The sequence below is a fragment of the Podarcis filfolensis genome (genome assembly GCF_964270895.1).
Source record: "Podarcis filfolensis genome assembly, chromosome: 2".
Taxonomy (NCBI): Eukaryota; Metazoa; Chordata; class Lepidosauria; order Squamata; family Lacertidae; genus Podarcis; species Podarcis filfolensis.
In genome coordinates this window covers 108559522-108584366 of record NC_139605.1, presented here as the reverse complement: position 1 = coordinate 108584366, position 24845 = coordinate 108559522, and the positions used below count along the sequence as shown (strand labels likewise).

At 44.9% G+C, this 24845-nt stretch overlaps 3 protein-coding genes across 6 annotated transcripts in view; all 3 read right to left on the bottom strand.

The window, feature by feature from the left end:
* Positions 1–8910, bottom strand: part of LOC310754215 (transmembrane protease serine 9-like) — a 28636-nt gene extending 19726 nt beyond the window's left edge. Inside the window, exons 1-2 of the mRNA XM_083595865.1 lie at positions 8350–8910; positions 4138–4342 (exon numbers count right to left, since the gene is read on the bottom strand). Of these exons, the coding sequence (XP_083451991.1) occupies positions 4138–4342; positions 8350–8452 (308 nt within the window). The 5' untranslated portion in view covers positions 8453–8910. The remainder of the gene's footprint in view (positions 1–4137; positions 4343–8349) is intronic.
* Positions 8911–9701: 791 nt separating this feature from the next.
* LOC310755693 (thiol S-methyltransferase TMT1A-like) lies at positions 9702–16091 on the bottom strand. Of its 4 annotated transcripts, none has more exons than XM_083599004.1 (3): positions 15982–16091; positions 12850–13658; positions 9702–11255 (listed from the first exon to the last, which is right to left on the bottom strand). In XM_083599004.1, the coding sequence occupies exons 2-3, from the start codon at positions 13348–13350 to the stop codon at positions 11019–11021; spliced, it is 738 nt and encodes a 245-aa protein (XP_083455130.1). In that variant the 5' UTR covers positions 13351–13658; positions 15982–16091; the 3' UTR covers positions 9702–11018. The 4 variants fall into 4 exon arrangements, with proteins under 4 accessions (XP_083455130.1, XP_083455131.1, XP_083455133.1 ...); XM_083599005.1 differs by having other exon boundaries at positions 12850–13713; positions 15982–16080; XM_083599007.1 differs by having other exon boundaries at positions 15993–16074.
* A 1915-nt stretch (positions 16092–18006) lies between these two features.
* LOC310755690 (thiol S-methyltransferase TMT1A-like) lies at positions 18007–24518 on the bottom strand. Its single transcript, XM_083599000.1, has 2 exons — positions 23734–24518; positions 18007–18268 (listed from the first exon to the last, which is right to left on the bottom strand). The coding sequence occupies exons 1-2, from the start codon at positions 24235–24237 to the stop codon at positions 18032–18034; spliced, it is 741 nt and encodes a 246-aa protein (XP_083455126.1). The 5' UTR covers positions 24238–24518; the 3' UTR covers positions 18007–18031.
* Between the last annotated feature and the right edge of the window lie 327 nt (positions 24519–24845).

Genomic DNA, 24845 nt, shown 5'->3' with positions numbered 1-24845 from the left:
AGTTGGTAGCACACTTTTTGGACAAGCATCATTTCACGACACAGTAATTCAGTTTTACTAGCACACTGGAGGTTAAGCTAACCCTTTCCAGCCCCTACTTAAGCCCAGTCAAAGGCAACTACGGGGTTGTGATGATCATCTTGCATCAGGCCTAGAGAGCCAGCATTTGTCCAGACTGCTTTTTGGGTCATTTGGCCAGCATGACTAAACCGCTACTGGCACATGGAGGACCGTAATGAGTGCCAGAGTGCATAGAAACACTTTTTACCTTCCTTGACACAGCGGTACCTATTTATCTACTTGCACTGGCATGCTTTTGAACTGCTAGGTTGGCAGAAGGCAGGACAGAGCAATGGGTGCTCACCCTGTCGCGTGGATTTGAACCGCCAACTTTCCAGTCGGGAAGCCCAAGAGGCTCAGTGATTTAGATCACACAGCCACCGGCTCCGCTATCTGTAGAAATGAGCCAGAGTCAATGAAAGCTTATGCCGGTAACACTTGTGAAGTCTTTAAGGTGCCTAAATGCTTACTCTTTCTCCTGCAAGAGGCTAACACGGCTGCTCTCCTGCAAAGCCTACTGATGATACATCCAAAAAAAGTTCGTTGGGGTGTGTGTGTGACTTTTTCATATAATTGGTTGACATGCAAAGTGCACCACTGATGGGCTCTGATCTGCATGTACTTTTCATTTTGCTGGTTCTCCGGCCCCTGCAATTCCGTTGCTCTTGGTCACCAAAGTATGTTGGTGATACAGATATTGTTTTTGTGTTGCATGCCACTTAGGTTTTTAGAATATTAAGCAATTTAGAAATGCTTTTAAATTAAGAAAAAGTGCCCTTCGTAGCATCCCCATTCTCAGCTGTTACACGTTACATTAGCATGCATGGCTGAGGGTTAAAATGGCACATTTATGTTGAAAAATTCCAGTAACTATCTACTTGCGCTGGTGTGCTTTCAGACTGATAGGTTGGCAGAAGCTGGGACAGAGCGATGGGACCTCACCCCGTCACGCGGATTCAAACCACTGCGGATTTGAACCACCGCCCTTCCAATCGGCAAGCCCAAGAGGCTCAGTGGTTTAGACTACTGCACCACCCGCTCCCCTGCAACACACCTACACACTGCAGCCAGCACATTAATTTGTCGCGGCACACATTTTGGAAAGCTCTCTTCTAGGTAAAGGTAAAGGTACCCCTGCCTGTACGGGCCAGTCGTGTCCGACTCTGGGGTTGCGTGCTCATCTCACTTAAGAGGCCGGGAGCCAGCGCTGTCCGAAGACACTTCCGGGTCACGTGGCCAGTGTGACGAAGCTGCTCTGGCGAGCCAGCACCAGCGCAGCGCACGGAAACGCTGTTACCTTCCCGCTATAAAGCGGTACCTATTTATCTACTTGCACTTGGGGGTGCTTTCGAACTGCTAGGTGGGCAGGAGCTGGGACCGAACGACGGGAGCTCACCCCGCCGTGGGGATTCGAACCGCCGACCATGCGATCAGCAAGTCCTAGGCACTGAGGTTTTACCCACAGTGCCACCTGCGTCCCCTCTCTTCTAGGTATTGAATCCTAAATGAGCGTAGCTGTGATAGAAAAGCAATTAAGTATCCAACTATGAGGTTAACAGTGGCTTTTTAAGGTGGGCTAGATTCTGATCTGGAGGCCAATGTGGGGTGGGGGAGGTAGGCCAAAGGAGGGCAATTTGTTTAGGTGGGGGCAGCTGCTTCATGTGGTGTACAGCTGCTACAATCAGTAGCCAAATAAGCCATATTTCCCAATACTGCAGTTGAAACACCACTACAAGATCATAACAGAATGTCATTCCTGTCAGGGCATTTTGGAGCGTCACGGCGACCCACAAAACAACCAATGACAGCAGCTATGCTCTGCTTGAAGTAGTAGGAGAAAAATGTTTTTAGTAAGGCACCACTCCCCCAAAAAACTGTTCAACTTTCTCCCAGAAATGAAAATGCCTTCCTGCTTTGAAGGTTATTTAAAGGACTGACACTGGCTTCTGATGTCACAGAAGCATACAGACTGCACCTAGACAAACTTTCTGTAATTCTGCTCAGTTGCAGATCTGTGAAAATGGCACCTATCGAAAATTTAGCCTATACCCTCACAGTATGATACTATTCCTATATGGACTGACACAGCAATTCAGGAGATGTTCATAATTATGAGTAATATCATTATTTTTTCTCTAGAACATGGGTGATTTGAGGGCCCGTGTGGAAGAGAATTGGTGCCACTCAAAAATAAGCGGATTATTTCTGCATATTCGGGGACTTCCTAGATCTGCAGTATTTAAGTTAAATGAAAAAAAGTTAAATAAAAAAAATATATTTACAAACACAAAGACAAAGAAGCAAAAGCCTGACATGAATCTGAATTTTTGGGCCTAACAGAATCTTAACATCTTAGCTGAGAAGGAAAAGAAAAAAGAAAACCTGAGGTGGGGGAAAGAAGGAATTGGCATGCTCAAGACCAAATGGGTTTGGGACAAGCTTCAAGTGACGCTAAATGATTTCTGCCTTCACTGTGCATGCAAATACCAATGATGGAAATGTGTAGGTATGTCGTGATAATTATGGGATCAGAGTGCTATAGAAATTAAGCTGCCATACACCATCAGTCTATTTGTCCACCTAGATCAGTATTGTGCTTATTGTGATTCATAGTGGCTCTCTCAGACGGGTTTTTCCCTACACTTGACCCTTTTAACGCAGCAGATAGGTTGGGAGATGAGGAGGCCTCTCCCTCCTGAAAACTCCCCCCTTCTACCAGCCAGACCTGAAAAGGGCTATAAGGTTTTTATTCCAAGCTGGATAGAACCTTGAACAGGAGGAGGCCTTTTAGGGACTGAGGATACACTGCAGCTTTTTGTTTCTTGCTTGTTCTATCTAATAGTGAACTCAGTGGTTAAGTTCGGGAGTGAAACAGGGATATTAAAAAAATAAAACAAGAACATAAAAATAGCCTGCTGGGCAACTTACACTCCCACCTCACGAGAGAGAGAAAAGAACCTTTAATAAATGGATGTTGGGCAGACAGTGTGAGTTTAGAAATCTGATCTATCATTGAGGCTAATTCAGCTGTCGAATGGTGAAGATGTCAATTCAGAGAGCAAGATGGCCTGATTAAGCCCCTAACATTTAATAGTATACTGTAAGTGATCATTAGAGTTGGGAGATAGGCACCATGCGCTACAAACAAACAAACAAACAAACAAACAAACAAACAAACAAACAAACACTCCTTTCCTGTGCTGCCCTCCCCACCCAGTTTTCTTACCCTTCACCATAAAGTCCCAGAGTGGGTAACAACATAATCATATAATTAAAAACAGGCAAGTGTGTAAAAATAACTATAGTAAAGTGGCATTCCAGTCCATCTTGCAGATGATTCTCCTGGAGTGTGGATATATCATTTTTGGGGACTCAAGAGTTTGAGGTACACATTTCCACTTCTTTTGTACCTATTTTGAGTATTATTAGCATAATTATATTACTTTAATAAGTAATAATGCATTATTATACAATACTATATGAGCTATTAAGGAAACAACCAAAACTTAAGTACATAACTGTTATGTAGATGTTATGGCTCATGAAATAGGTGTTGCAGGAGGATGGCTGGTGGCTATTTTGGAAAGAAGGTTTCCATGGACATATGCCAGCCTGCAGATTCTGTCTACCCAACTTTTTTTTTTGACAAGCTATGTATTCTATAGCAACCACATGGAAATTGTCATCAGTAAAAACTGTCCTACAGAAGTATTGCAGGGATTGGATTAAATTAAGTGTTCAGATTTATGTCTGGCAACCAGCCCTGAACTTGAAAACCACAGTATTATATGGCATAATGGGGAAAGGTTTCAGAATGGTAGGGAAAACTGAAATCTTCCCCTCTTCCTTTTCTCCCTCCTCTTTCCCCTGAGCCATGGCCAACGCTATAGGGTCCTGCTCTGGTATGGTTCAATTAGGCTAGCTGAAGACACATGAACCAAAACACCCCTGTTAAGGGTTGGCAATATACAGTACTAAAACATTTTTTCCCAGATCCCCCCTTGTGGGTAGAGACCAATACATGTCCCTCAAGCACAAAACTGACAGAAAAAGGTTCAGAACAAAAAAAATACATACATATTTACTTTAATGCAGTGTGCTGCTGTCAGCACTGAGTTGCTATTAATTAAAGATCCACCACATATATGGTAAAAAGATTCTCCAGGAGCAGGTTGAGCTTGTAGACTAACTTGCCATGGCCAAGCCCCAAGCTGAGCATCATGTCCACCTATAATCCGAGATCCTTCTGCTGTCTCATCCACAAGAGGCCTTCTTCCGCATTCTAAAAATAAAAAAGTTGTACTGGTATTTCAGTGTAAAACACAGCAGGCATTCAGCAACAATACAATATAGCCATTGTTTCAACCGTGCAATCTGACACAGCAGTTCTGTTATCAGATTGCTTTCTGTTGGAGATTATGCAAGCATGAAGGCTTCTGTGAATCATTAAATAATCTTATTGTCAGATGCCGGCCTAAAAGAACACACCAACTTGTTTGATTGAGGTTAACAGAGTGCATGCCTCCAGGATGGTGGCCAAACATATAACAGAAGCCAAAACATAAGAGGCCAATGTGACTGGGACCAGAGTAGCATACAAATTTCATTCACATTCATCCACCCAGTAATTTAAATGCATCCCCTTCTCTCCTTCCTCTTCCCTCCCCAGATGCATTCAAGCTTAAGAGAGAAAGTCAGAGTCACACAAATGGAATGTGTGTGTATACAATTTTATTAAAATTATATCCTGCTCTTCCTTACAAAGGAGTTTTATTTCCTAAGCTGAACTGCTGCTCAGACTCCTGGCAATGTTTTTTTTTTTTTGGAGGGGGGGCAGAGGTGATTAACCTTTCCCTCCCAACTGCTGCTCACAGCAATTTAGCTTCAGGAAAAGGTTCCAGTTGTGTATGGGACCTTTTTCTCTAAATGGGGTGGGGGTGGCAGCACATGGGAAAGAGAGGATTGTTAAGTTTTCCCACCTCAGCTGCCACTGTTCCCTGAAAATTTCACCCAGAAGGCAATTCAAGTTAAGGGAAAGGCTCCATTTGCACAAATGTTTCTTCCTCTTCTTTTTACTACAAAAGGCACACGTTTATGAACAGAAACAAAGGAGTACAAAACATTACAATTTTTAAGAGATATTATGGAAGGTATTGTTATAGAAATAATTGGGGTTGGCTTTTGCAGCCCAACTCTCCATCAAGGGATTCAGTGTCCCTTAAGACAGTTATCGGTCACAGAAGAATGGATGGAGGCAGGAACCAGTCAAAGCAAGGCAGATCTTTATTTTCCTGTTGCACCAGAGTCCTCCCTCCCTTGCAAGGAGGTGAGAAGGACCCACAACACCAGTGTGTAACAGCTTTTGAAGGCTTAGAAATTGCCCAACCCCTTATTCAAAGACCACCCAAAAGCATCACACAAGCATCACGGAAAGAGGCAGTCTACAACAGAAATTTGAGGGTATGGCTTGTCTCCTGTTTGTCAAGATACCTAATGTGTGCTGACTGCCTTATTCTGGCTAGTTTGAGCCATCCTCTTGAAATGGTAAATAACCTAGTTTCTGAAATCATGGCCACAGACCTCCCATATTCATACACAAAATGTGCTCTTTTGATTGGATTTGAAGGACCTGTAAGTTAAAAGAACTATTGGGAGAGGTTTTTCCAAGATACAGTGGTACCTCGGGTTAAGTACTAAATTCGTTCCAGAGGTCCGTACTTAACCTGAAATTGTTCTTAACCTGAAGCACCACTTTAGCTAATGGGGCCTCCTGCTGCTGCCATGCTGCTGGAGCACGATTTCTGTTCTCATCCTGAAGCAAAGTTCTGAAGCACTATCCTGAAGCACTATTTCTGGGTTAGCGGAGTCTGTAACCTGAAGCGTATGTAACCCGAGGTACAACTGTATTTTCTTCTGCAGAGGAAATAGCTGGGGTCATTAAGAGTCAAGATGGCTTCAGGATTGCTCTCCTGTACTATTTTAGACATGTAGCTTAGGTACTTATGTATGAGTGTTTACCTTGTGCACTTACGAACACACATTTTATTTATGACACCTTAGAATTCTTATAACAGTACATAAAAGACACACACACACACATAAAAAAGACACAGGAAAGGGAAAAGATAACAGTACAATTCAACAAGTTGAGTACTTTTCATTACAAAACAAAACACTTGATGTAAATTATTACTGTAATGTGGCATAAAGTCTAAATCAGTGGTTCCCAATTAGCTAATTACTGAGAATCTCTTATTTTTCAAAAGCCAAGCTACAGATTCCCTGCTTTTGAAAATTTTGATAACTCTATGATAATTACCGGTACCTCTGCAAAGCAATATTTTAGGGTAGCCCCTAACAAGCAAAGGTATATTAAAAAATAATCAAAGGTATACAAAAAAAAACACAGACTATAAAAACTGTGATATTACCATGCAAAAATTTAGTGGGGATGGGCTGTGGACCCCATGGGGGCATTTCACAGACCCCCAGAGGTCCCCAGACCCCTAACTGGGAACCACTGGTCTAGATAAAAAACTCAGACTAAACTGAAATTTGATAAAGCGTTTCACAATCCTGCAAAAAGAATTAAATAAAAATAAAAATACAGTATGGAAAGTCCCAGAGCAGATCCACGCCTGTTTCTCTATTGCTGCAACAAAATGACAAAGGAGAAACAAAGTCTAAACAGAGGTGAAGGGGCAGATCTCATCCCAATTTGTCTGTGCGGCAGCACCCTGAAAAACTTGAATCAGAATTCCCACCTGGAAATATCACAATCTCATCTATGCTCAAGATCTAGCTTACAAGATTAAAACTAGAACTTGTTTTTCTTCTTCTTCACATGATTACACAGCATTAAATTAAAACAACTGAACATAAAAGGCTTTTGGAAAGGCAATTCTTCTTAAAACTTTTCCATTATTATGAATTATGGAAATCGATTTAATGGCCTATGTGGCTTGTTTCTAAAAGGGCACAACAGCCTTACTGAACAGGTCAGATATGCTTACAAAGCTGATTAAATTTCAAGCCAATACTGCTTGAACTGGTACACTTCACGTGTATTCTTAAATTGCTGAAAGTGACATCTTACACCGTTTCCGCCCCAAAGCAGCACTGACAACCTAACAAAACCTCCTTTCTTCCAGAGCTTAGAAAAGGAATGTTGCAATCATATGAACTTTAGGGGCAGAGATCGACACCGACCGTGCGCCTGTGGCATTGTTACACGGTAATTCAGAAAACAGAGACATCACCTTGCTGACAAAGGTCCATATAGTTAAAGCTATGGTTTTCCCAGTAGTGATGTATGGAAGTGAGAGCTGGACCATAAAGAAGGCTGCTCGCCGAAGAATTGATGCTTTTGAATTCTGGTGCTGGAGGAGACTCTTGAGAGTCCCATGGACTGCAAGAAGATCAAACCTATCCATTCTGAAGGAAATCAGCCCTGAGTATTCACTGGAAGGACAGATCCTGAAGCTGAGGCTCCAATACTTTGGCCACCTCATGAGAAGAGAAGACTCCCTGGAAAAGACCCTGATGTTGGGAAAGATGGAGGGCACAAGGAAAAGGGGACGACAAAGGACGAGATGGTTGGATAGTGTTCTCGAAGCTACCAGCATGAGTTTGACCAAACTGCGGGAGGCAGTGGAAGACAGGAGTGCCTGGCGTACTCTGGTCCATGGGGTCACGAAGAGTCAGACACGACTAAACGACTAAACAACAACAACAAAAATTCAGAAAATTACTAAATGGAGGAATTACTCAAATTAAATCCACTTTCGCGGGCGCTTCCAAAGAGGTTTGAGCCCCGGAGCCTTTTCCCCCTTGGGACCTAAACTCCACCACGTACAGCAGCAAGCGCCGTTTGACAGGAGCAGAAGGGAGGAAAAAGGGTAGAGTTTTCGCTGCCTTCTTTGCCTAACATTAGATCCACGTGCTTCGACCTCCAGGAAAAACAGCAGCCAGGCAGAGCGGCAAACCGAGGGCCGCTTAACTTGGGAAGAGATCCCAGTAATCGGGAGAGTAGAAGGAAGAGCTGTCCGGGAAGAAACAGCTGAGGATTCCACCACGCCAGGAGGCATCCCTCCACGTGCGCGACTCTCCTTGGCATGCCCCTTACGCACTCTGCGTCCGTCGCACTGGAGGCTGCCGGGAGTCGTAGTTCGGAAGGGGACTCCGCGCGCAGGCGCACTTCCGCCCAAGGCCCTCAACGCGTGAGGGAACCTGCCCTGCCCAAGCGCCCGCTGCCGCACCCACGGGAACCAGGGGGGACGGCGGGCTCACCGTGTGCGGGGACTTTGGAGGGCAGAGCTCCGGGCAGGGGTCCGTACAGCAGCGCGAGGAGCGCCAGCGAGGGCCCGGCTGCGGGGCGAAGGCTCCGCCGCATCGTCCGTCGAGGGAGAAAAAATGGCGGCCAACTTTGCCCCACTCTCGCCGTCTTTCCCTCTCCTCGGCCGGAGTGTCGTTGGGAGCGTCACGTGACGGGGCCGCGAGGATTCTGCGCTCGGTGGCCTCCCGCTCTTGCATTTGCCTGGAAAGGGCGAGCGGGACGGAAACGGGGTCCGCGCGAAACTCTGGCGGGACGAAACCTCCCTCCGTAATGGGGCAAACATAACAGCGAGGCCGATCGAGCCGCGGTGGCGAGGGATTTCTGCGCGATTTAAAGCCCATTGCAAGAAAGCTGAGGGAATACATCCCCAGCCTTCGAGAAATCTTTTTTGGAAGTAAAATTTAAAGTTAAGATTTGACTTAGACCCTTCTTTTTTTGTTTCGTTTTCGATAAAGAATTGCATTGCATCCGCACCGCCCACACACCTCCTTGCTTTACCGGTTGGTTTGATCTGCGGCAATTGCATTATTATTATTATTATTATTATTATTATTATTATTTGAATTTATATACCGCCCTATACCCAGTTGGTTTGATTTGTGGCAATTGCATTATTATTATTATTATTATTATTATTATTAATGATTGCATTTATATACCACCCTATACCCGGAGGTTCACAGAAAAGATCAATATAAAAACCACAATATATAAAAAATCAAAATGAAAACAACCCAATACCCCCCCCCCAAAGGAGCCACATTTTAAAAGGGCATAGGATGTCAATCAGATCAACCAAAAGTCTGGTTAAAAAAAAAGAATGTCACAAATTAAATTTCCAATAAACAGCAAGTCAGCAGTAAGCAGGTGTGTATACAGACGCCTTCGTTTCGTGCATGGGAGCATAGAGTTGGAAAGGGATCCCGAGGGGCATCTAGTCCAACCGCCTGCGATGCAGTAATCTTCTGCCCAACATGGCTGGCTAAGCTTAACTGCTATAAAGCAGTGAAGAGGGTGGTTATACAAGGACTACTGCAATCGACACAATATCACCAAGGCAACTATCTGTAAACAATCAACGTCCATAAAAATGGCAAAAGTTTCTTTCTCAAATTAGTTTTATCTTAAACAATAGCAAACACAGTAAATAAAGAGTTCACTTGTAATATGACAGTGGTTCAGTGCTCATGTCTTCTCATGTTTAACTCCTACGCTTAGGAGTTCATTGACCCTTTGATGAACTTATGAAGTTGGCATCAACCCCACTGCATATACTTAGGTAGGTATATGAAATATAGTCAAGAAATACCGGAATATCATGAACATTTATTAATCATCCACCATTACCAGGAATTGCAAAAATGTAAAAATAAATCTGGCATACTGTTGGATTGTGAAATCTTGTTAAATATAAGGTTCCACATTGGCAAGGAAGGTACATGCCCATACTGTTTATTTCAGAGGCTCATGATGATTATTCTTTTGCACTATTCCTCATTAAGATTTCCTACTTCTAGACCCTTTTCAACCCCTGGCTCTTTATTCACCCCCTAAACTGTAGGGGGTCAATATCAACCACTTCTAGAACCCCGGTATAAATGCATATTTAACATGTAGAATATGGTAGTCCTAAAGGCATGTTAAAATACCTTTGGGATAGAGTTTCATCTATAAAATATGTACTGCTATGTCATAAAAAATACATCAAAGTGGGTTGCAGCAATAAAACAACCATACAGCAAAAATGATAAAGTTAAATACTGACATCAATTAACTATTGCTGAAGTAGGGAACTTTTGAACTGGTTCCTGTACCAACCCCTTTACCAGCAGTTTTATCAACAAAAAATTGTAACAGCTACATTACAAACACACCTTCACTTCTTAATATAGGTAGCCATATATAGGGTCAGACTTTTTGTCCAACTCTGCCCATGCTCACTACGCTGCCAGAGGTCTTGGACAATATTTTTCCCATGCCACCTGCAATTGGGTCCAAAAGGAAGCCCAAGGATTGCACCCTGTATTATGTCACTGAGTGAAGGTCCTTTCCCCACCAGTTCATCTGCCATGGCTTTGCCCCTCACAGTCCTGGAATTGTTTGAAGCAAGTGGTGAGAATTCTCTGATATTTACACCCCATTCAGATAATATTTAGGTGCCTTGTCAGTAAAAGCTTCACCAGCTGATTTCTGCAGATCAAATCTGCACAAGCTGGCCAGGTTGATTTCTTTTTCTGGCCAGTTAGCAATGCTATGTGTTTACATTTTTTTTTTAAGGAAAAAAAGCATGCAGAGAACTTTAAAACGGTGTCTTAGTAGTGCTTTAATTTGCAGTTAATTGATTTAAACAAGCTGTTGTTGAATATATTCTAAGATTTTCCCAGCCTGCTCTGCACTTTAGAAAGTAGAACTGAATTCAAAGGAAACTTCCTTTGAAATGTGTATATAAAAGGAGAATCCTTAGAATGTTTACTCAGAAATAAAAATTCCCTGAGTTCAGTGGAGCTTTCTCCCAAGTAACTGAGCATACTACTGTATTGCAGTCTGACACAGGAGCTGAACTCAGTGGAACTTATTTTTCAGTAAACGTTCATCTGATTGGATTGCACTGGTGAATTGAGAATTATTTTACAGCATAACCAATGATATGTGGCTGAATCGGTGTCCAGTGTAAGGGGACATATATATGTTGCAGCTTTACATCTGAGAAATTTGCTTTGTCAATATCACTCCAGATCTCTCTTGTTAAGCAGCATCCGTCAAAGAGAAGTTTCCATGTTGGGAAGAGAACTTGCTGCCAAAAGTAGCACCAGCTTGAATGGTCTGCAGCCACGTGTTCCAAGAAATAAAATGCTCCACCCTAAAGGAAAGGAGGAGACCATTTGAACAACAAGTATTTCAGGGAAACCAAGAGTGTAGGATGTTTTGTGCATGATATAAGACCACTTTCAGTGCCTTAAAATCAATTTCACCAGGTATTTATTTTACCCAAAATCTGACCGACCTACTTGGGCTTTGCTTCTTCCTTGCATAAATACCTGCGAAAATGTCAATATTCCAGTAGTTCGAAGGTCTAAGAGCTCCTACATATGTATGTTATTACAATCTGTTGCAAGCTGCATTGAGGATCATTCAGTCAAAAGGCAAAATATACATCTTCTGAATGAATATTAGACTTGGGGCATTCGCAAACATGTAAGCCCAAGGGCTGATTACCTGCCACTAGCAATCTCCCTTCTGTCTGACAGGGAAATTTAGTACAAGGTTGGGGTCCGTAGTCAGGGGTCCCAAAAGGAATGCCAAATAGACACAGGCTTCAGTGAAGCTTTAGGCCTTTGTCAAAAGGAACATACACAAGGTCAGTCTGGTAAGACAAATGTCTTCTAAAGGCTGTATAGTTACTTATTTCCTTGGCTCAGGGATCGCATAAATCCATACCCGCCGACATTTATCCGATGAAAATAGGGACCTCCTAAGGAAACGTGGGACATTCCGGGATCGAATCAGAAACTGGGACGGCTTCTGTAACTCTGGGACTGTCCCTGGAAAATAGGGACACTTGGAGGGTCTGCAATCCTAGGCATGTTTATTCAGAAGCAAAGTCCCATTTACCGTATTTTTCGCCCTATAGGACGCACTTTCCCCCCTCCAAAAATGAAGGGGAAATGTGTGTGCGTCCTATGGGGCGAATGCAGGCTTTCGCTGAAGCCTGGAGAGCGAGAGGGGTCGGTGCGCAACCCTCGGGAGACCGGCGCCACTTCGCGTCCGCCTCCCGATGGCTGCGCAGAGCTGCCTGCAGTCCCGGGGCGAGCGCAGCTCTGCGCAGCCATCCGGAGCGGGGCGCCACTTCGCGCCCGCCTCCCGATGGTTGCGCAGAGCTGCCTGCAGTCCCGGGGGGAGCGCAGCTCTGCGCAGCCATCCGGAGCGGGGCGCCACGTCGCGCCCGCCTCCTGATGGCTGCGCAGAGCTGCCTGCATTCCGAAGCCTGGGGAGACCTGCGCGACTTACCGCTGGCCTCCCTAGGCTTGCGGATAGCAGGCTGTTCTCGGGGCTGGGATTGGGGGAAGCTCGGGGGGGGAAATAAATTTTTTTTCTTTATTTCTCCCCCCCCCCAAAAAAAAACCTAGGTGCGTCCTATGGGGCGGTGCGCCCTATAGGGCAAAAAATACGGTAGTTCAATGGAGCTTACCTCCCGATAAGCGTGCTTACAATTGCACTGTAACACATAGCTACCTACCAGGCCTGTTCAGAGCTTGTCTGAGGTCTGTGGTGGGAGTCTTGTTATTGGCATGACAGCGTAAGTTTGGGAGACCCTGGCGAGGGCCCCCATGCCATCTTTGAGGTCTGGGGCAAGTGAACCCTGCTGCTCCCTTCCTTTGCATCGGCCTGCTGCCTACTACACTCCTCTACCCCACCATGTCTCTTTTGCTGCCCTCTCCCCCTCAAATACTCACCGGCTTGAGGACCCTGCAGACTTCGCTCAGAACACTTTGCATGTCCCGCACGGAGCAGAGGACCAAAGTGGAAACGACGACATCGACGGAAGAATCGGCCACCTCCTGCAGATTCTCCGCCGGGGTCACCAAGAAGCTGTCAAACTGAAGGTGCTGGTTCTGGGCCATGCTTTTGGCTAGACTCCGTTGAAAGTGGGGGTTGGGGTCTGTACAGGTGACCCTGCAGTTGGCCGGGAAGAACTGGAAGTTGGAGCCCGTGCCGGTTCCTATCTCCAGCAGCCGCAGCTGCTCCGAGGGGCCTGCAAACTCCAACAAGTTGCGGAACAGCTCTTGTTTCTGTCTTGACATCTTCTTGTTGTAACTGGGTGCAAACTTCTCCATGAAGGCCGGGAAGATCTTCTTGCAGTAGGGCTGCCATACGCCCAAGTACGACAGCACGTATATGGGAAGGGCTAGCAGCTGGAGACAGAGACGGAGGCAGAAGACCAGGGCTGTTGCCATTTCAGCTCCTCTAGCCCAGTCTCGGATCTTTCGCCCTCTTTTTCCCTTGGAAGTCCAGAAGCAGGGGAAATAGCTTTGAATTCTGTGCAAACGTCGATATAGCCTGTCTTGGGAAAGTTAGGACGCGGATGGCTCTCCTTCCTCTATCATCGCTTAGTTCCAGTGCAGATCTCAAAACAGGGTTGTTTACGAGGAGAGAGGAAGCTGCAAACTTCTTGCTAGGTTCAGGAACTTCCTAAGGGTCACCACTGACTTCCTCATTCAGCCTGAGCCTTTTGTTTTGACTGCCAAAAGCAGTCTTTGGCAATCTGCCAGAAGGGAAGGGAAGGAGGGTGACTGTGTAACTCTTTCTCCTCTGGCGTTCTGAAGCGCAAAAGCAGTTTATTTGTTTTTTTGCTTAACCCACAGCTTACTCAGATTTCTCTTACCCGTCACACATGTACACATGAGCGTGTACATATTTGTGTGAGGGGGAATAACTTGGGAAGGGCCTGGAGTTGGGGACAGAGAGATATGAAGGCACACCTGTTTAGGGAAGTTTTTAATGTTTGATGTTTTATCATGTTTTAAATATTCTGTTGGTAGCCTCCCAGAGTGGCTGGGGAAACCCAGCTAGATGGGCAGGGTATAAATAATAATAATGAAATCATTATTACCTGCATTTTCCATTCAGAGGCAGCTTAACCCAAGGGTTTATTTTTTTGGGGGGAGGGGTTAAGAAAAAAATCTGTGGAGGATATAATCACATAACTGATTAACATGTAGCCAAATCTTAAGTGTTTAGAACAACATACCCTCAAACATTTATCTGATGAAAATACAGACATCCTATTTAATAATAATAATAATAATAATAATAATAATAATAATAGTAATAATATTTTTTCTCATTTATACCCTGCTCATCTGGCTGGGTTGTCCCAGCCACTCTGGGCCACTTCCAACATATATAAAAACCTAATTAAACATTAAAAAAACTTCCCTACACAGGGCTGCCTTCAGATGCCTTCTAAAGGTTGTATATTTACTTATCTCCTTGGCTCGAGGGTCCCGTAACTCCATACCCTGCAATATTTCTCCGATGGAAATAGGGACGTGCTAAGGAAAAGCGGAATCATATCAGAAACCGGGACGGCTTCTGTAAATCTGGGAATGTCCCTGGAAAATAGGGACACTTGGAAGGGTCTGGAACAATTTGTTCCTCCTCTAACTCATCCAAGTTGTTCAGCTCAAGTATGTACAGTTCTCTCTCTCAAAGCAGCCTTGCGATTTCTCCCCATAGCTTTCCCTTGATGTCACTGCAGCCTTTTGCCCCTCAGGCAGGGATCTGAAGACCTACCTCCTCTGCTCCTGTTTTATGGAGAGTTCTTTTGTGCAGTTACAACGGCGGGTCATTTGGGGCTAAGGGTTGCTATGAGCCAGCTAGTTTGGCAAATGTAGCATCAGGATGAAAGGACCTTTCAAGGAAAGTTCAGTTTAACCCCACTGTTCGCCAACTCAATGCCCAACCCCCCCCAAAGGCACTTTAATTACTGGATTGTCCGTTCTGTCGAGACATAATCCCTCCTGTTCTGCAGCCCCATTTTGCACCTGTTTTCATCTTCACCCTCCTGTCCATAGCTTCTTTTCTGCCTCCTTTTCTGCAGCCCCACTTATGCTCAGACCACACTCATAGTAACTGCCTGAACCTTCACCCCCAGTCCCATGCCTCCTGTTCCCTCCTTTTCACTTTCACCCCTCTTTCCTCCTCTATTTTTTCAAACTCCCCTTGCACCATGCTCATTCCCATGGCTCCTCAACCCTCCTGTTCTGCAGATATGTTACTGTACTCTTAAGAGGAATGGAACCTTAACAGCAAATCTGCCAGTTTGTTCAGTTAGAGAAGGCTGTGTGGAGAAGGGAGAGCCTCTCATGCCCCCTTCCTTTCCTGGCTGCTGCACAACAGCCCTGCAGTGCTGCCAGTTGAGTCTTAAGTCTCCACCAGTTGCTGCCACCGCCACCCAATAAGGGGAGCAGGTGGCGCTGTGGTCTAAACCACCGAGCCTCTTGGGCTTGCCGATCGGAAGGTCGGCAGTTCCAATCCGCTCAATGGTGGTGAGCTCCCATTGCCGTGTCCCAGCTCCTGCCAACTTAGCAGTTCGAAAGCACACCAACACAAGTAGATAAATAGGTACTGCTGCAGCGGGAAGGTAAATGGCGTTTCCGTGCGCTCTGGTTTCCGTCACGGTGTCCGTTGCACCAGAAGCAGTTTAGCCATGCTGGCCACATGACCTGGAAAGCTGTCTGTGGACAAACGCCAGCATCTTAACCGTCTGGGGGTCCTTTACCTTTCTACCTTTTACCACCAGCCTCATTTTTAGGCATCACCCACAGTCCCAGAACCCAAGAGGTGGAGGGGGGGGACTGGGGCTGCACCAAAGCAATTCATTTTTTTATTTGGAATAAAAAAAGACTCCTAGCAACTGCACCCTGCACTCCTCAACTGCACACAATGTAATGGGGAAAGGGGGGCTAACTTCCAGCTGCCTTATCCCACTCCAAGATCAAAGCAGCTCCACCCACCCACCCACATCTTAAAGCCCTGGAACATTGGGACCAATGCGTCCCCCATTTCCCAGACCGTTCACTTACACGTTGCTCACAGTGTAAAAGCAGCCCACGCTCCCCAAGTCTTTCCAAGATCAAAGAAGAATGTGCTGGTTTCTTACGACGCTGGTCCTCAACATTCAAATTAGCATGAATTCCATGCACATGGGGATTCCAGAATCCTGAGGTTGGTCACTACACGAACTTAAGCGGTCAAACTGTGAAGCTTTATTAGAAATAAAAGGCGAGGGGAAGCAGGTAGATGAAGCAGAATACAGTGGTACCTCGGGTTACATATGCTTCAGGTTACATACACTTCAGGTTACAGACTCCGCTAACCCAGAAATATTACCTCGGGTTAAGAACTTTGCTTCAGGATGAGAACAGAAATCGGGCTCTGGCGGCGTAGCAGCAGCAGGAGGCCCCATTAGCTAAAGTGGTGCTTCAGGTTAAGAACAGTTTCAGGTTAAGAACGGACCTCCGGAACAAATTAGGTTCTTAACCTGAGGTACCACTGTACGAAAATAAACCACAGCGCTGCAGGACAGGGGTCACCAAACTTTCTGAGGCTGAGCTGTGGCGTGGCGTGGATTGGGATGGTTTCCCTGGGTGCAAAATTTTAACACCCAGTGCTGTTTCAATACAGCTGTGTGCTTTCATCAGTGGACTCTGTTGAAGACGACTTCTTCATATGAACCAGGAAGTGACCTCTTCAGACAATGGAACGACTCTTCTTATCTCTGCGGCTGCGATCTCCTGGGTGACAGGGATGCCATGAGGCATATATACCTCACCTGTTTCCCTCCATCCCACCCACCCCCTCCATGCAGCCACAGGCGCTGGCACGCCACTCTCTGCCACTGAGCCTGAGGGCACATTAGCAAACCTGATAAGCTGTTGTGGGCACAACCTGTTATACCGGTTGCAGTAAAATGTTGCTCTTTTTTTAAAAAAATAATTTTTTATTAAATTTTCCATTTTAACTGTGATGGGATGTTGAGCTGCTTGTGCGTAAAGTTCCTAGTCCCTCAGTGTTTGGCTAAGTCCACAAACCACTGTCTGTAACGGAGCTCCATAAGCATGGCTTCGTCAGTCGCTGGCAGAATCCGACAGTGGGCGTTTACGGAATTTCTTCCAGCATAACAGCTCCTTAACGGAAACACGTCTTCTGGACTCTCTACGTGACAATTTCCGGTGAGGAGTGGGTGTCCCTATAGGAGGTCCTGAAACCTCCTCGCTGTTCTCGCTGGAATTGTCTCTGAGCCATTCTTCTGACTCGCTTTCCCTTGGAGCTCTTTCTCTTCCCCTGCTGGTTCCCTCCTCCGCTGATAAGTCTCTCTCAACCTCTGGGAGCCCTTGCACCACCGGTTCTTCCGATGACAGTTCCCTGACATTAACAATCCAATCAAATCACATTAAATATCATATAGTCCAAATATTCTGCCAAATTTTAAATTTTTATTGGGACTTCCCATGCTACAACTTCGGGGGGGGGGGGCTCTGATCATCTCATATCTCTGCTGCCTGGAGTTTCTAATAGTTCCTTTCAATCTTCCTGTTGTTAACCTTCAGTAAAATGTTGCTTTAAGTGCAGGGAAGGGACTCTGTGGGTTTCAGGAAAGGCCTCTGTTAGCACGCGTGTGCCTGCAAGCACCACACTGGCAGCACCCGCAATAGGAACCTCTCAGTCATCTTCCAAATTAAAAAGAAATTCTGTTTAAGGTAATCAACAATGGCTGATATCCCAACCTCCATGGGGACCAGATGCTTCCAGGGAGAATAATAATGGTAGTTCATGCATGCTCACGTATAAGTGAATGAGGCAAGCCCAAGCTATGTGTTATCGCAATGTTCACATCTGCATGGGAGCAGCTGGATTGTGGAAAGTGAAGATAGCTGGACAGTCTGTCAAGTGGAAATAAAAAATGGATTGGCAATAACATACATGTGTGTGCATCCAATTACAGATTGCACAAGAGGTTCACAGGCCATAGGTGACATAGTGATGGGCTGTGCTATAATTCTTATGATTAGGTTCTACACCCCAACCCAGAGACACCTGCACAGAGATCTTGTTCAGTAATTTATTTCCAAGCTACTTTACAGTATAACCTATGATATGCGGCCTAATAGGGGGCCATTTTAAAGGGGCATGTATGTGCCGTAGCTTCAGCTCTGAGAAGCCAGCTTTTTCCAGGACGTTCCAGGTTTCTCTGGCCAAGTGGCACCCGTCAAACAGACGTATCCAAGTTGGATCAGAGATCTGCTGCCAGAAGAGAGTCCAGCTGGAAGGAGCACCTGCAACGTGTTCTAGGAAGTAGAAAGCGCCACCCTGGAGAAAAAGAAATGGATGCATATAAGTTACTTTCTATTCTCCTTTGGATTTCCTCAGATATTCCTTTGCATAATCAGCGCTAATGGTATTAGAGTGCTGTTAACTTTTCATGGCAACAGCCACTGTCCCCCTGAATTCTGTCCTGAATCTTCCCACATTCAGCTGCATTGGATGGCTTTGGGGTTCTAGTCTTATGAGAGGAACACAGACTGCTCAGTTGGTTAGAGCATGGTGCTGAGAACACCAAGGTTGCAGGTTCGATCCCTGTATGGGACAGCTGCATATTCCTGCCTTGTAGGGGGTTGGACTAGATGATCCTCAGGCTCCCTTCTAATTCTACAATTCTATGATTTCTCTGTCTGCTTTCTCCATTCCGAGCATAACATTACACATCTCCATCATTTGCCTTTTCTCACAGCTGCTACAAGCTGGGTCAACATCTTCACCAAACTATCTGCTATGGCTGCAAAGTCTCATCCCTGGTCACTTATCACCAATTTAGGATTCCTGAGGTTATACGTGATTTTATTTTTATTTATCACCCCCAAATCACTCTACACTTGATTACTTTGAACTTCATTGGCCATTTTAATGCCCATTCGCTCAGTTTGGAGCAGGAGTGCCAACTTGAATAAAATATTGAGGAAGGCCAGGTATGCCTCTCCCCATATAATCAACCACAAGAAGTAGTTCACAGAAACACTCCATTTTAATCGTATTGCCCATCACCTTTGGGGGTTCCCGGCTCCCTCAAATATTTTACTAGTGGGGTCAATGGGATCTCGGCCCCTAGGAGTTGGTTCTATGGGTTGGACATGTTAATGATTAACAGGTTGAGCTTAAGGGCTCCTTTCTCAAATAACTGATTGTGCAAACCTCAAATTCAAGTACACTGTGAACTGGTATGAGGTGGCCAAAGTACTGGAGTCTCAGCTTCAGGATCTGTCCTTCCAGTGAACACTCAGGGCTGATTTCCTTCAGAATGGGTAGGTTTGATCGTCTTGCAGTCCATGGGACCCTCAAGAGTCTCCTCCAGCACCATAATTCAAAAGCATCAATTCGTCGGCAATCAGCCTTCTTTATGGTCCAGCTTTCACTTCCATACATCACTACTGGGAAAACCATGGCTTTAACTATACGGATCTTTGTTGGTAAGGTGATGTCTCTGCTTTTTAAGATGCTGTCTAGGTTTGCCATCGCCTTTCTCCCAAGGAGCAGGCGTCTTTTAATTTCGTGGCTGCTGTCACCATCTGCAGTGATCATGGAGCCCAAGAAAGTAAAATCTCTCACTGCCTCCATTTCTTCCCCTTCTATTTGCCAGGAGGTGATGGGGCCAGTGGCCATGATCTTCGTTTTTTTGATGTTGAGCTTCAGACCATATTTTGCGCTTTCCTCTTTCACCCTCATTAAAAGGTTCTTTAATTCCTCCTCACTTTCTGCCATCAAGGTTGTGTCATCTGCATATGACACATTGTGTCATCTGAGGTTGTTGATGTTTCTTCCAGCAATCTTAATTCCGGCTTGGGATTCATCCAGCCCAGCCTTTCGCATGATGAATTCTGCATATAAGTTAAATAAGCAGGGGGACAATATACAGCCTTGTCGTATTCCTTTCCCAATTTTGAACCAATCAGTTGTTCCATATCCAGTTCTAACTGTAGCTTCTTGTCCCACATAGAGATTTCTCAGGAGACAGATGAGGTGATCAGGCACTCCCATTTCTTTAAGAACTTGCCGTAGTTTGCTGTGGTCGACACAGTCAAAGGCCTTTGCATAGTCAATGAAGCAGAAGTAGATGTCTTTCTGAAACTCTCTAGCTTTCTCCATAATCCAGCGCATGTTTGCAATTTGGTCTCTGGTTCCTCTGCCTCTTCTAAATCCAGCTTGCACTTCTGGGAGTTCTCGGTCCACATACTGCTTAAGCCTGCCTTGTAGAATTTTAAGCATAACCTTGCTAGCGTGTGAAATGAGTGCAATTGTGCGGTAGTTGGAGCATTCTTTGGCACTGCCCTTCTTTGGGATTGGGATGTAGACTGATCTTCTCCAATCCTCTGGCCACTGCTGAGTTTTCCAAATTTGCTGGCATATTGAGTGTAGCACCTTAACAGCATCATAACAGCATCATCTTTTAAAATTTTAAATAGTTCAGCTGGAATATCATCACTTCCACTGGCCTTGTTATTAGCAGTACTTTCTAAGGCCCATTTGACTTCACTCTCCAGGATGTCTGGCTCAAGGTTAGCAACCACACTACCTGGGGTATACGAGACATCCATTTCTTTCTGGTATAGTTCCTCTGTGTATTCTTGCCACCTCTTCTTGATGTCTTCTGCTTCTGTTAGATCCTTTCCACTTTTGTCTTTTATTATGGAAATCTTTGTACGAAATGTTCCTTTCATATCTCCAATTTTCTTGAACAGATCTCTGGTTTTTCCCATTCTATTGTTTTCCTCTATTTCTCTGCATTGCTCATTTAAGAAGGCCTTCTTGTCTCTCCTTGCTATTTTTTGGAAATCTGCATTCAATTTCCTGTATCTTTCACTATCTCCCTCGCATTTTGCTTGCCTTCTCTCCCCCGCTATTTGTAAGGCCTCGTTGGACAGCCACTTTGCTTTCTTGCATTTCCTTTTCATTGAGATGGTTTTAGTTGCTGCCTCTTGTATAATGTTACGAGCCTCCATCCATAGTTCTTCAGGCACTCTGTCTACCAAATCTAAATCCTTAAACCTGTTCCTCACTTTCACTGTGTATTCATAAGGGATTTGACTTAGATTGTATCTTACCAGCCCAGTGGTTTTTCCTACTTTCTTCAGTTTAAGCTTGAATTTTGCTATAAGAAGCTGATGATCTGAGCCACAGTCAGCTCCAGGTCTTGTTTTTGCTGACTGTATAGAGCTTCTCCATCTTTGGCTGCAGAGAATATAATCAATCTGATTTCGATGCTGCCCATCTGGTGATGTCCATGTGTAGAGTTGTCTCTTGTGTTGTTGGAAAAGAGTGTTTGTGATGACCAGCTTGTTCTCTTGGCAGAACTCTATTAGCCTTTGCCCTGCTTCGTTTTGTACTCCAAGGCCAAACTTGCCAGTTGTTCCTTTTATCTCTTGACTCCCTACTTTAGCATTCCAATCCCCTATAATGAGAAGAACATCCTTCTTTGGTGTCATTTCTATAAGGTGTTGTAAGTCTTCATAGAATTGGTCAATTTCAGTTTCTTCAGCACCAGTGGTTGGTGCATAAACTTGGATTACTGTGATGTTAAAAGGTCTGCCTTGGATTTGTATCAAGATCATTCTATCATTTTTGAGATTGCATCCCAGTACAGCTTTCGCCACTCTTTTGTTGACTATGAGGGCCATTCCATTTCTTTTACGGGATTCTTGCCCACAGTAGTAGATGTGATGGTCATCCGAACTGAATTTGCCCATTCCCGTCCATTTTAGTTCACTGATGCCCAGGATGTCAATATTTATTCTTGCCATCTCATTTTTGACCACATCCAACTTACCAAGGTTCATGGTTCTTACATTCCAGGTTCCTATGCAATATTTTTCTTTACAGCATTGGACTTTCCTTTCACTTCCAGGCATATCCGCAACTGAGCGTCCTTTCGGCTTTGGCCCAGCCGCTTCATCAGCTCTGAATCTACTTGTACTTGTCCTCCGCTCTTCCTCAGTAGCATGTTGGACACCTTCCAATCTGAGGGGCTCATCTTCCAGCGTCATAACTTTTATATGCCTGTTGTCCTTGTCCATGGAGTTTTCTTGGCAGGGATACTGGAGTGGCTTGCCGGTTCCTGCTCCAGGTGGATCACGTTTGGTCAAAACTCTCCACTATGACCTGTCCATCTTGGGTGGCCCTGCACGGCATAGCTCATAGCTTCTCTGAGTTATTCAAGCCCCTTCGCCACGGCAAGGCAGTGATCCATGAGAGGGATTAACTAAGAGGGATTTAACTAAGTAGACCTACTGAAATTACGGTAATCATGGTGACTAAGAGAGGTTCATTCATTTTAATAGGTCTACTCTGCACTTAATGCTACCTTATTTTATTTTTTGTGGAAGCTGTCCAAATTGGTGGTGTTGCAGGGAGAAAGATAATAACTGTTTGGTCTGGATCATGTCACTATGCTAAGAGTCCTGGATTTACGTCCCGGTTTCTGATTTGATCCTGGAATGTCCTGCTTTTCCTCAGTCCCTATTTTCATCAGAGAAATGTTGGAGGATATGGAGTTATGTGACCCCCAAGCCAAGGAGATAAGTAACTATACAACCTTTAGAAGACATCTGAAGGCAGCCCTGTATAGGGATTTTAAAAAAATGTTTTATGTTTTATTATGTTTTTATGTATGTTGAAAGCAACCCAGAGTGGTTGGGGCAACCAATAATACAATTGCTGCTGTTGTTGTTTAATAGGATGTCCCTATTTTCATCAAATAAATGTTGGAGGGTATGACAACTGTCACTAGAGTCAGTTAACAGCTTAGCCAAGGGTGATTTTGAGTTTGCCCCCGACTTTGCCAGTTTCATTGTTAAGCAGAGATGGAAGATGTCAAGGAAATCTCAGTGGGTGAAACAGATACATTTTACTCACTATACTTCAAAAGGAAAGAGAGGCTATAATGTGTTTAAAAAGCCATTCCGAAACATGAATCATTCTATTTTATTTTATTTTAAAAAGGCAGGTGGGGATAGACACAAAACAAATGCAGAGAGGCTGAAATGTGAGAAGGAGGAATAATAATAATAATAATTTATTTATTCATACATACATACAGGTTTCCCCAGCCACTCTGGATGGCTCCCAACAGAATATTAAAAACACGATAAAAGATCAAACATTTAAAAACGTCCCTAAACAGGGCTGCCTTGAGATGTCTTCTAAAAGTTTATTTCCTTGACATATGATGGTAGGGCGTTCCACAGGGTGGGCGCCACGACCGAGAAGGCCCTCTGTCTGGTTCCCTTCACCGCTCAAAGTGAGCGAACCGCCAGAAGGCCCTCGCAGCTGGATCTCAGTGTCCGGGCTGAACGACGGGAGTGGAGAGGCTGCTTCAGTTATACTGGGCCTTCCTGCCCAACCCTCTTATCAGTTTCAACATCAGAGACAAGCATGTTTAAAAATTTGCCTTGGTCTTTCACAAGTGCGCAACAACAATGGACAAAATAATAAGAGGCATGTCTAGATCTGTGTAAGGTGCTCTCAATAACACAGAGTGTGGGATTGTTTCTTCCTAACTGTAGTTAAGAGAGAAAAGCAAGGGAGTGATTCCAACGTTTGCAACTTGTGAGAATGTAAATAGCTCAGAAGCAAATTGGTTTACGCAGAAACAACAAGGGATCCGAATCCATCTACCTGCATTTGTGATTCCCCAACGGATATAGAATTGACTAACACCTGAGAATACAGCATGCCCCTGCAGTTAGTGAATTGTCCTTGTTCTTCCCACGGCGTGAGCTACTTACCGGTCTCAGCACCCGCAGAACTTCTTTCATAACTTGCTCGGGGCTCTTCACAGAGCATAGCACCGTCGTTGAAACCACCACATCCACCGATGCAGCTGGTACCTGGTGCAGGTCCTCAGCCGGAGCCACCAAACAGCGTTCCACCTGCACGTGTGGATTTTCAGCCACGCTCTTGTCAAGAAACTTCTGGAAGTTGGGGTTCGGATCAGTGCATATGATTTTGCATCCCGTGGGGTAGAACTGAAAGTTGGTGCCAGTTCCCGCACCAATCTCTAACAGTGTGAGGGCCCCCGTAGGACTGGCAAAGTCCTTCAGGTTGCTGAACATTTCCTTTTTCTTGTCAGACATGTACTTGTTATAACAGATGGACGCCACAGACATGAAGTAGGGGAATAACTTCTTGCAAAGGGGTTCCCAGATACCCAGATACCACAGCAAGTAAACAGGGAAGGCTAATATCTGGACGCAGAACCTGAGCAGGACAACTAGGCATGTTGCTTCCATGTTAGCAAGAGGGCAGGAAACAGCAAAGTCAGAGGAGAAGAGAAAGTCAGTCGCAGTCTCGAGGGTGAGCCAAGAGGATGCCCAACACTGGTATTTAAAGACTCTGACTCCTCCTCCGAATTGGCAACAATCAAAACACCCCAGCAACCCAATTTAACCAATTATGACTTGGGTTATCCAAATCTGCCCAGCAACAACAGGGTGGCTTGTATTCCCCAACCGCAACACGTGCTCTCTGTTAGGGAGAACACGCTGTGCCAGAGCCCTTGGCAGTGACCACACTGGCTGTGAGATCTCAAAGGGTGGAGAGGGATATTGTTCATAAGCTAAACACACACACACACACACACACACACACACACACACTCACCAATAACCTTGCCCCTGTCAGAGGGAACTTAAACACTGCATTTGCTGTCTTTAAGAGGGAAATAATCTCATTTAGGGGGTATTCTAACACTTTATTGCAGAAGTACTCCGCGGTCCTAAATGCCGGATATACATATAAGCTAAACAAGTTATAGCTTAGGGCCCCACTGTCTTGGAGGCCCCCCCCCCCAATTTGAAGGAAACAAAACTTGTACATTTCCAAAATATAAGATAAAAAA